The sequence below is a fragment of the Bacillus rossius genome (genome assembly GCF_032445375.1).
Source record: "Bacillus rossius redtenbacheri isolate Brsri chromosome 9 unlocalized genomic scaffold, Brsri_v3 Brsri_v3_scf9_2, whole genome shotgun sequence".
In the NCBI taxonomy this organism is placed as follows: Eukaryota; Metazoa; Arthropoda; class Insecta; order Phasmatodea; family Bacillidae; genus Bacillus; species Bacillus rossius.
This window is the reverse complement of record NW_026962013.1, coordinates 40,159,375-40,171,783: the sequence shown is the minus strand read 5'-3', so window position 1 is coordinate 40,171,783 and position 12,409 is coordinate 40,159,375. Positions and strand designations below refer to the sequence as shown.

Below are 12,409 nucleotides of genomic sequence, written 5' to 3'. Positions count from 1 at the left end.
TAACATGTGAACATATAAACTTGACAAATTTAAGCAACCGATATTACACATAATCAATACATGTGTAGGGAAACATGTTGAATATACAATCTCAGAAACAGGATGGTAACAATTAAGGATATGATTCCAGAATAGCAACCAAATAACCAGCGTCATCTTTACCCCTCTTCATAACACAAACTACGTAACCACAAAAAATTTTTTTTTTATTTTAAGAAATATATTAACACCAATGTCAAGTTATAATAAATGTTGATCAATGTCATAACCTACAAAAACGTACAAAAAATGACAAGTGACTTCAATTAAACTTTAGTAACCAATTGAGATTTTTGAAAAAATAAGTTTAGTTTCAAGTGACCTACTTGGAGGTATGTTATACGAAAAAATAAGCATAGAAAAAAACCAATCTTCACATAATTGGGCCCCTACTTAGAACCTGTCATAATAAATCCTCCATGTTAGTGAGGGCTGGGTTGTACATGAACTACAATTTAAATTTCAAATATATTACATTTGTTTCTGTGGTTGGCAGTGTCGAACTCGAACAGTTTCTTAAATATTAACAAAACAAAAGTTATACTGGGAATTTTTCTTTACCTACTTAACATTAAATTGAATACGGACTATTCCATTGTTTCCGCAAAACACAATCCATTTTCCATGCTAAATATTACAATAAATGTGTCAAAATATCATGGGGCTGAACTATAGTGGCAGGCTAATATAGACTATGCACATTTATCTGTAAAAAGGTATACCTTTTCCGAAATTTTAAATAACTCTCAATTGTCCCGTTACATACAAATTTTGCACAATTATAATCGAGTGTGAAAATAACGGTATATGTTTTACCCATATGTATCTCGCAAACCTATCCTAAATTTCTGCCCTGCACATAGGCACATGAGGAAAGTATCATTAAAAACAAAAGTCACCAATAAAAATCCACATGTGACAAAAAGTTATATTCTCAAAGATCTTGATAAATATGTACATTGATTGTTTCGCAGAAGCTGCTAAATTAATGTCTACCAAATTACTCCCGCAACAATTGCCAAGAACTTGTACATAAAAGTTATCATTTTTGTAGTTACTATGAAATTGGAAATCTGTAAACATTTTTATAAATGTTTGTGTTTTCATAGTACTTTCCTCAAGAATTAAATTTTACATATGCAACATAGGATACAATTTTTCCCAGCACTAAATGTAATTTCTTTTCATAAAGGTCAATGGAATTTTTCATTTCTTGTCCGTAGGTATCGTCTATCAACAAGAGCAAAGAAATGAATACGAATGGAACTATTGGATCATTCCCCTTGAGCTAGGGTCGCAGACCGTGGCTCGCAAGCCGCATGCGGCTCTTTTCATAGGATATTACGGCTTTACAATTCACTGCTCTGCCAGAGCACAAAAACATGCCTAACCAAACCAAACGGCACAATCACAACGCATGTCCTCAACCTGCATGCCACTGCACTCGCCTCCCTCTCCATGCAAAGTCTGGCTTTAGTTTCATGTTTTATCAGTAGGTATATCTCCAACTGTGTAAATTAAATATTCCAAATGAAAAATAATTGTATGTTCGTAGATGCACGTTAATTCCAACTTACAAACACAAACAAACACACTACTATGACTACATGTGTCAAATATATAATTACAATATTACTTATAACTTAAGTAAAACATAGTTTTGAATTTAAAAATAAAAATTATTAATATTTCTGTTAAAAGCTACTTATTTACGTTAATATGTAAAAATGTAATTGTCAAAAGTCTCCAGTATGATCTAATATGTTACAACTAGCGATACTTTCCGCTGGCACGGGAATAACAGAAACTACCAAAAAAAAGGCTACATAACATTGCAACCGATTCCTATACCAGTTTCCTCCCCATGTTACGTTGCTTCGCACATATATTATTGGCCTTTTGAGATTACTACGGCCATAAGTAGTCTTCAACAAAATACTATCGTAAATCATGGGAAAAAAATTACGATAAATTTCACTTGACATTGTTATGAAGAAAGGCTCAAAGCGACGGGGATAGTACAATATTATTAAACTAATAACTTTAATCTTCACAAACTGTAGCAGAATTAGCCTTAGCTATCTTCAATTAGTACCGTATGTTACTAGCCACTAGAGTTGTAAGCAAAAGTGGGCTCTCTTATCAGGCAAAATAAATCTTGTGACATTACATTTGTCACTCACGCATGATAAATTCACTACAATATACAGGGATGTACTTCAAAATTAGATTAAGTTAGAATTCAAAACACATTTTACTTTTCAATTTGGAAAATATAAATTAATAATCAAATAAAGTTCTGCACATTCAGTTTCATGTGGATGACGCCTATTTCAAAATAGTTTACTGATAATATCTTGATTATAAAATATTTATCTAATACTGTCTCTGTAGTCGCCTGAAAATATACTTGCATTTTCAGTTAGCTATACGTACCTATAAATTCTATGTTTGGCATTCGATCATGTATTTTACTATTCGCTTAGCTTAAAAATTACATCGTTTCCCTCCAAACGTTTGTACTGATTAGTATCGCTTGTTAACACCACGTGAAAGGGATGCAGGAAATTCGATGTAAGTTTAAGTAAATTGACTTTCATGTTTAATCTCAGCCCAGATAGTTTAAAAAAATTGAAAGTAGTGATTTTAAGTTTTTACGGGCCTTTTCAGTTTTTATTCCACCAGCGCGCTCTCTCAATGTTGGTTTATTATTCGTACTGATAGGTTGATCCCTCTGATAATTTAACTAATATCAAGCATAACAACCCTTTCCCAATCAATAACACTACATACTTGTACGAATAAGAGCAAACTAGAATTGAAATAATTTTGCCTGGGGTCTTTGTAGAAGTGTCTAGCGGCAGCAATGCTACCTTCCTGCAACTAGTTGCAAATGCCGCACCGCTCACGCTCGTTCCGGGGCCGGCTGCAGCACTGCTCAGGCTCGTTCCGGGGCCGGCGGCACGATCATATATATCGTCTGAAACTTTAAATTATCAAATACGGCCGTCTGGCTGAATGCTCAGCGGCGCTATTATTTCATCGTAAGGTTGACAGTTCGAATCCCAGCAGGTGCAAATTTTTTTGTACTTGTAAAAATAAATACGAGCACGTAACATTTCAAAAGTAATAAATATATTTGAATAATGAATGCAAATAAAAGTAAATTTATTAATTAAAATGTAATTTTCAGGTAAGGACATGATAACTAATGGTCAATTAGGTTAGGTTAGCTACATTATAAATACTTTAAAACTTTGTTGACGGTTGATTTGGTTAGGATAGCTACATTAAAGATACTTGGAAATCATGTAAATGGTTTCCTAGCGCTGGATAGCTACATATTAAAAAGTTATTTGCTAAGCAACCATAAAATGATTTTACAGTATTTTTAATGTAGCTATACTTACCTAATATAACCAACCATCCACTAAACAGTCTATGTGGCATTTTTATACTGGAGAGAAAAAACGCGCGCGTAAAAATAAAAAGCATCCAGGGCCCGATCGGCCAACTTCGGAGAGGATCGGCATTTGCAGCCAGTTGCAGGAAGGTAGCGAGTTCGCTTCGAGCCTTGGCCGAGGACGGACGCATCAAGCGGAGCTGCGAGATTCCAGGAACAGCCTGTTTACTCGCACACAGGCCAGGTGGTATTCCCAGGTTTTCCTAAGAAGTGTAAGCGTGCAAAACAACCCGGGTTGTAGCTAACCCTACAGCCTAGCCACAACCCGGCTTAATACCGGGTGCGTGGTCAGTGGGTGTTAGTGCGTTGTAGGGTGTAACTAGCGACATGACTGACCAGTTAAGTGACGAGCAGGTGATGCAGGAGTGCATCGATGTGCCCCTGCCGAGCGACGACGAACAAGAAATGTCTAGCGACGACGGCTTTACAACAGTCGTCTCAAAAAAACAAAAAACGGAAGGAAAGGACGAAAGACTGCGCCCCCCACTGACGAACCCCGCGATCGCCAGGCAGCAGGCCGAGCGACTTCGCAAGCAGCCCGTCAGAAGGGCAAACAACTCGGCCAGTCAAACGGCCGCCAACACGTCCGCAGGTTCGAGCCCTGCCCCGCCAAACCCTGCCCCTCAGGCAAAGAAAATGCAGGTGAAACCCCTGTATGTATTTGTTGATTCTGGCCACAGCTACCCGGCCATTAAAACAGTGCTGGATGCAGCACTGCAGGAGCGCTGGTCCTGCGTCAGTCGCGGCCATGACCAGCTCATGATTCACACTGCCACCGTGGAGGAGTACCACAGGGCAGTGCGTGCACTGGAGCAGGCCAGAGTGCAACACTCTGTGCTGCTGCAACGGGACGAGATCCCGAACAAGTTTGTGTTTTGTCGAGTGCATAGCAGCACCGACAAACAATTCATTCAGGCCGAGTTCGCCGCAATGGGTCTTCCAGTGCAGAACTTCTGGTTTCTGTACAACAGGCAGACAAGGCAGCCTATAAATAAGTTAGTCGTAGAGCTCCCGAAGGCCGTAAATCCAGAAAGGATTTACGACCTGAAGTCATTCGGAGGCCTCAGCATTCGTGTTGAGGACTATCGACACCCCAAAGGCCCCCTCCAATGTGGCAACTGTCAGAGGTTTGGCCACCCCGCAAAAGGCTGCAGAGCCTCCCCTGTGTGCCGATGGTGCAGCCAAGGGCACAAAACCGAGGTTTGCCCCCAGGGAGGTGACAGGACGAAGGCAAAGTGCGCGCGATGTGAAGGCCCGCATTGCGCCAATTACAGAGGCTGCATGGCCTACAAGAGGGAGAACTGGCGTCACCTCCCGCAACAGGAGCGGAAAGACAGAGAGCTGCAGTCCAAACGCGCATTGCGCGAAAACAAGCGAGCAACAGCCACGGCTCAAGTCCGCCCGCCCCCACAACAAGCCGGCCCCTCAGGCTACTGCCCCCAGCCCCCAAGACAGCCATGGCGAGCCCCGAGCTACCCCGCCCCCCCACAATGGCAGAGCCCTAACCAATATTCAGTGCTGAGCGATAGGCATGAACTGGAGTATCCTGTCTTGGCAAACCCACCCAGACCTAGAGGCCAGCCCCTGCCCCAGAGGCCCCCGAAGAAACACCATTCGGGGCACAAAAATGGTAAAGGCCGGGCGCAAGGTCAAGTGATGGATCAGCCAGGTACTAAGGCGCCACCCAACTCCACCACTCCCCCCAGTGATTCCAAGAATGTCGCGCCTGGGCAACAACAAGCCAGCCCGTTGCAGACTGACTCACCAACAGTAATGCCAACTGCTTCACCGCAGCTAAATCCCGCGGAGAAGCCAGCGATGGACGCGAGCGACTTTCTGAAGCTCGTAGGCCAATCGGATGCCATTACACAGGACCCTAACCTGGCACACGTCCTGGAACCAATGTGCATTTTAATGGCTATTTGGTGTAATCCGTCCAAGTCAATAGAGGACAAAATAAAAGCCACCACGGGCTTCGTGACAGCATTAGCGGCCAGCTTTAATGCCGCACACCCTTAATTTAGGTTCTGCCATTAATACTACCCCCGTAGACAGTAGTTTAAGTACCATCCTTTACTAGAATGCACGAGGAGTTAGAAATAAAATAATCGAATTTACCGATCATTTAATTAAACATAATATTAGAATCGCGGCGATAAACGAAACACACTTAATTCCAACAGATCGTCTAACTATCTTAAATCACACTATTTATAGGCGCGACCGCGATACCAGAAGTGGAGGGGTTGCCCTACTAATCCACAGAAGTATACAATATAGTGAATTTCATTTACCTGAATTTAATAAATTAGAAGCTGTGGCAATTACTTTTAAAGTCAATAAACAACAAATTGTGCTTATTTCGATGTATGCACCACCGGGCAGGTCACTAACTGAAAACAAACTGGACATCTTATATGGCTCAGCTCCCACATTCCTAGCAGTCGGCGATATTAATGCCAAACATAAAGACTGGAACTGTCGGAGCAATACAGCCAATGGCCTACTGCTGCAAAGACACGAGTCTAACAAAAATTATCAAGTACATGCTCCCTCAGAGCCCACTCACGATAGCGGAGTACTAAGGCACAACCCCGATATTTTAGATATTGCATTAAATAAGAGAGTTCAAACGGGATTCGAACTCAGAGTCTTTCACGAAATGTCGTCTGACCACTTTCCAGTACATCTACTATTCGATGACGTGGACACTGACATCAGTCCTCCGAGAAAAATTAAAGACTACAAGAAAGCCGACTGGAGAGGCTTTCAGACGTATTTAGTCGATAATTTGCCTGCAGCCGATGCTGCCAACTTCGAAACAAAAGATAACATCGAATCAGCAGTCACTGAACTTACAGTTAAAATTCAAACAGCTATTAACTTGTGCATCCCAGAAAAGGTGGTTAGATTTAAGCAAGATGAACTGCCGGTGTATATTAGGGATTTAATTTCTCAGAAAAATAGATTAAGGCGCGAATATACTCGACGTAGGCAGCGCGACATTAAAGCGAGAATTAATGAATTACAGAAAATAATTTCCGATGAAATAACTCTATGGAGGAGCAGCCAATGGGAGACGAAAGTCTCTCAGCTACAGGTGCAAGATGGTAGCACCTGGAGTATGACAAAGCGATTCCTTCATAAGATAGATAAAATACCTCCGCTACAAACTCGCACTGGGTTCGCTTTTACACCGACAGACAAGGCACAAGCCTTCGCGAATACCCTTGAATTAGCCTTTCAAACTAATATCGAACCCTGTGACCCGCAATTTAATGCCAGAATATACAGAGACCTTACAATTAATCTTAATCAGCCTTTAACCTCAAAACCTGTCTTAACTCAATCTCAGGAAGTTAAACAGGCTATCAGGCGTATGAAACCACGCAAGGCACCGGGAAACGATGGCATCCAGGCAGTAGTCCTTAAGAAACTGCCCGACGAAATTTTGGAATACCTAGCTCAATTAATAAATGGAATACTTAAACTACAGTATTTTCCATTGCAGTGGAAAGAAGCGAATGTGATAGTTTTTCATAAATCCGGAAAAGATAAGACACTGCCCCAAAATTATAGGCCCATTAGTCTGCTGAGTACATTGTCAAAAGTAGCTGAATGCATAATTCTACAGCGACTAAATGCTCACATTAAAGAAAATAACGTACTGCCGGACGAACAATTTGGTTTTCGCAGCGCGCATTCAACAACGCATCAACTGGTCCGTATGACAGAACAAATAATAACTGTGTTCAATCAGAATAGCTATAATCTCGCAGCGTTTTTGGACATAGAAAAAGCCTTTGATAGAGTACTTCATGAAGGCTTAATTTATAAATTATATAAAACTGGCTTCCCCGATTGTTATATTAAATTACTGGCCTCGTATTTAGAAAATAGATCGTTTAGAGTCACGACAGAAGGAGCACAGTCCGATTTAAAAATAATTAAAGCAGGAGTCCCACAAGGCAGCATCTTGGGGCCGGTTTTATTCAATATTTATATCCACGATATGCCTAAGCCCGCACACCGATCAGTTCAGTTTGGCTGCTACGCGGACGATACGGTATTGTTTAGCAGATCTAGTATTCTAGAACTCGCAGCAGACAGATTACAAACCGCGTTAAATTCAATAGAACAGTGGTGCACAAAATGGCGAATTAAGGTAAACCCTACTAAATCAGAAGCTATAGTTTTTACGCGTAAACATCTCCCGCCACTTGAAGATAGACCACGACTAACACTTTTCAATGAGCAAATTCCTCACAAAAATGTGGTTAAATATTTAGGCGTACACATGGATAGGAAACTACTATGGCGCGATCACATAGAGGCGAAAAGAAAAACAGCTTTCACTAGGCTCATGACCCTCTACCCCGTCATGAGCAGACGTTTAGGTAGCTCTGTTAAAAACGGAATAATAATTTATAACACACTAATAAAACCAATAATCACGTATGCAGCGCCGGTGTGGGCAACAGCAGCGGAATCTCACTTAATCAAGCTACAGAGATGACACCGTTCCGGCTGCCTCCCCGTCAAAGCTATCAAGTTTTGCGGGATGGGTCTCGGGGTTTGGGTTCGGCCAAGTGGCGGGAGGCAGGGACGTGTCCGTAGAGGTGATCCTTGGGCTGTTTAGGCCACCCAAGACGCCTTATAATACAAATGATGCACTCCGCTACGTGAAGTGTGGTTTTTATTACACACCAACCTCTACATGGTGCTATCCATCCCCTGGCCGCGACTGTTCGGGGTTAGAGAGCTCTGCGCATGTACGGCTGTTCGGCGATGACCCCGCTTACTATGGAGAGGGGGGAGTTTTGAGCGAACAGTACGTGGCGGACGTTGCTGCTAAGACCTGCGCGGTGATGCGCGGTGATGCACGGCCAGTGGTGTTGTAACTCACGATCTAGATGCGGTTGCGGAATTGGCGCGAAGGTGGCCTCTCAACGTTGCGCGAAGACGACCAGCCTCTTCGAGCTCCCGGTGGGTACTGACTCACTCGTGTAGCACAGCGCTACAGCAGGCCTGCCAATTGCGCGCGGGAAACAGACGCGGCCAAGTTTAGGACCTATTCGCACGTTGAACAATGGAATTAACAAATAAAAACATTTGATGAAATATACATTACATAGTTTATGTCTGTGAGAGAAAACATGTGCCCTTGATGCTATAGTCCGGCGGAAGCACATTGCCACACCCGGCGGAGTGCTTCCGCCGAGGTGGCCGGTAGTGGTGCTAGCTAAGGGTCGTTCGGTGCACTCACACTCGTTGCACCATGTTGCACGCGCGGGCGTGTTCGTGGCACACGGCTTTGAGAGGCGTCGGAGAGGCATCGCGGCCTGTGCGACTAAGAGGCGCACTATCGGCTGGCGTCAGAGAATTCAGAATAAGAGTATTCGTATTGCGACAGATGCGCCAGTGTATTGCCCCGTAAGGGCTATGCACAGAGAGCTCAAACTCGAACTTTTAAAACATTATTATTTCAGAACTGCGCAAAAATTCTATGATAAATGTGCCATAAGCAGAAACCCATATATTTCATCACTGGGCGAACAAGATCCAGAGTTGCATGGAAAATATAAAATGCCAAATTCAATCTTGGCTCACAGACCTCCGTAGTGTGCTGTGGCTGGCTGAGTGATCAGCCAATCATTCTCCCGCGAGTTGAAACTTAAATTATAGACAACATTAAAATGAATAAAATTAATAATGTGCTAATTCAAAATGGTCCGAAGCACGCAGGTGTAGGTTTGGCTCCTGGGAGTTCCACTGCCTGTGCTGTTAGGGCTGACTCCCTATGTCCGATGGGCATGGCCCGCCTGACAGGCTTCACCTCCAGTGCCGGTTGTGTTTCTGAAAGACATGGGATTTTGAATTGAAAGCTTGCAACTAATACCAAAATGCGAATAGGTCTTGACTTAATTCACCTGTAACTTTATACACCGACAGTTCCTCTATATTTAACTAGTAGTATAGTAGTAGATATTAGAGATTTGTAAATTAGTAATAAGTCCTAGATACTTAGTAATAGTCATCAAAAATATATAATTCTAAAATAATAATAAAAAATCTAAAAAAAAAAATTAAAAAAAAATTTTTTTTAGTTCTTATTTTAGTTTTATCTTAAGCACTGCACGTCCATCCCTGAGTTGGGTGTTTGCATATTTCGTAACGAAATGCCTAGTTTGTAAGTCATTTATATTTTTTCTGTTTTAGTTTCTTAGTTTTTTAGGTGCTGACTGGCGGCGGAGTGAGTGGTCAGTGCAACCACTCACCACCAGGGGCGCTTGCGTCCCTGGTCACTAAATCCAGTGCTGGACAACTGGAAAAGCGGACCACGAGTCCAAGTGCCCAACCCCCGCATGGTAGACTCTTTTCTACTCTGTCCAACACTTCATCCAGACCATCCTCTGACTCCTGTAAATTCCTACACGTAATGCATGCCAATTTGCATCCCGCATGAATGTGCCCAGGGTTTTCCCTGTGTCTATGCAGGTTTTACCTGGGCCCAACCTATCTCTAGTTATAGTCTAGATTTAAGAGTGAGGGGAGTTAGTCATGGCGCCAATCGCTGCCATGGCTGGCCAATCCCCTCCTAGCACATTATGCATGCGACCCTCTCCCTGCATGGTTAATCCCAGCATGACTAGGCGTATAGGCTTCGGCCTGAGACGCACCTAGGTCCCTCCCTAACCCGGACCCCTCCAAAATACACTTAGTTTTAGTTACGTTAGGAAAAAAAAAAATCAGGAAGGTAGCATTGCTGCCGCTAGACTCTTGTGTCTTTGTTTTGTTTTCGTTTTCATACATTTGTTTATTAATAAAAGATATTACATATGGCGCTGAAGCCAAGAAATACAACAAAATATACCTCCAAAAACTATTTACACACACTTGCTGCAATACCAAGACGGTCATTGTCTCTTCATGCAGTTCATGACACGAATAAAATAAAAAGGGATAATATCGTATACATATGACAAAAAATACATTTTGTCCCGCCGTTCGCTTCTTGGTGCTCACAGAGTAAAATAAGGTTGCACGTAATTGACAGACTTTCGACTACTGATACAAAACCGGTTCGAATAAGTTTTTACAGCTAATACAAGGTTCAGTATGCTGGCTAGAAGTGGACGAAACAACACGCGAACAGCGCATGTCATAACGTACGTCATATTTCGCGCATCAACATCTGACGTCTGTGCGCATGTGCGGAGGAGCAGAGCAGACGGCGCATGTCTTTCTGCGGTTTCCACCATTCCCATTTCAGGGTAGCCTACTGTGGCTTGAGGATGGCGGAGCCTGAAGGGAAAGGTGATGGGCAATATTTTGAAGGCGTTGAGAAACTTCTTGAGATTTGGTTCAAAAAAACTGATGGAGATTCATCACAATGCGATCTTAGAAACATACCAAGGTATTTTTCTGTCTTTACTTTCATCACATTGTAGATATTTTTTTTTTATTTTATCTCTTCCTAGAGCCGAATTACTTAAAATGGAGGAGCCGGGTTTAATCCATAAATTATCTTGCAGTTTTAATATTTATGTGAGCGAAGTCGGCGCAGAATTTTACGCTTGGTGGTTTGAAATGTGCCATCTTTTGAGTTTTGTGTCCGTGACTCAATACTAGAATGGAATTCGTTTCCTTAGTCTAGCGTACCGGCTTTTGTAAATATAGCACCGCCCACGCAGTCCATTTGTTTAGTTGGTCATGCATGATAATGGAAGGGAAATGTGTTTATAATTATGAATGAACTGGGCAACTGTGTAGGGCTTACGTTTGTAAACGGAATTCACTTGTTATTTTTCTATATTTATTCACTATAATGTTGTGAGATCGTATGATAGGCAAGGCTTGTAAATATTACTATTTGTAATCGTACTGTTCATAATAAATGTAGACCTGGAGAATGTGTGTTCATGATTTTTGTCAGGAATTTGTGTGTTAATATTGCCCTTCAGATTAACACTTAATATAAGCCCAATTATTCCTTCCTTTGGTTAAATAATGTTTTATTTTACTACTTAGCATGAATGAAAAACATGTAGTTCATTTGTGAAGCATGGCTAATTTTAGTAGTGCTGTACACCACATGGTAATTACTTGAAATGTGGTTTGTACAAAATTAGTTTGTAAAATTCTTGCTTCGCTGCTTTTCTGTAGATAAAATAATACAATTTGGAAAGTATGATTTTTGAACACTACAGACATTCCTCGATTTACCTTGAAAACAGCGTTTTTAAATTCCTACTGGTTTCTCAGAAATCAGTTTATAGGATACATTACAATATCTACACAGTGATGTGGCCGCCACCATTTTTTGCTTTTCTGCGTAGGTCCGTGTATATAGGTTTCGGAGAACTTACGTCAAACATTGAGAATGGTTGATTAGGTTAGGTTAGCTACAATATAAATACTTATAAACGTTTGGATGGTTAGTATGGCTACATTAAAAATAATGTAAAATGTTTTTAATAGTTGCTTCGGAATTAACAATTTAAGAAGTAGCTATCGTGACCTAACCAACTGTTCACATGATTTCACAGTATTTTTAATGTAGCTGTACTAACCTAATCAACCATCTACACTTTTAAAAGTATGCAAGAGCTACTGAAGTTGCTCATGTGAGTGGTGAACTTCGGAACTATTCGGGCCTCCGAATGGACTTGTGTGAACTGGTTGCTATGCCACATTGCAATTCCTATGCAACAATTAAAAATATTTTACATTATTTTTAATGTAGCTATACTAACCTAACTAACTGTTCTCAATATTTTAAACTATTTTTAATGTAGCTTATTTATTCTAAACTACCGTTTTCACAATGCAACAAATTTGTAATATTCATACCGAACATGCACAAAAGCAGCGTCAGAACAGAATGTCGTGAATGTTAGGTTTGCC

The 12,409-nt window shown here is 41.5% G+C and overlaps 2 protein-coding genes across 4 annotated transcripts in view; one reads left to right on the top strand and one right to left on the bottom strand.

The window, feature by feature from the left end:
* The window catches only part of LOC134543148 (fatty-acid amide hydrolase 2-A), a 74,474-nt gene extending 70,970 nt beyond the window's left edge, over positions 1 to 3,504 (bottom strand). Inside the window, exons 1-2 of one of the 2 annotated variants that reach the window (XM_063388002.1) lie at positions 3,450 to 3,504; positions 2,913 to 3,025 (exon numbers count right to left, since the gene is read on the bottom strand). In XM_063388002.1, coding sequence (XP_063244072.1) covers positions 2,913 to 3,025; positions 3,450 to 3,489 — 153 coding nt within the window. In that variant the 5' untranslated portion in view covers positions 3,490 to 3,504. The remainder of the gene's footprint in view (positions 1 to 2,912; positions 3,026 to 3,449) is intronic. The other variant, XM_063388005.1, reaches the window with a different exon arrangement.
* Positions 3,505 to 10,669: 7,165 nt separating this feature from the next.
* The window catches only part of LOC134543114 (S-adenosylmethionine decarboxylase proenzyme), a 36,376-nt gene continuing 34,636 nt past the window's right edge, over positions 10,670 to 12,409 (top strand). For both annotated transcript variants that reach the window (XM_063387937.1, XM_063387938.1), the window contains exon 1: positions 10,670 to 10,919. In XM_063387937.1, coding sequence (XP_063244007.1) covers positions 10,741 to 10,919 — 179 coding nt within the window. In that variant the 5' untranslated portion in view covers positions 10,670 to 10,740. The remainder of the gene's footprint in view (positions 10,920 to 12,409) is intronic.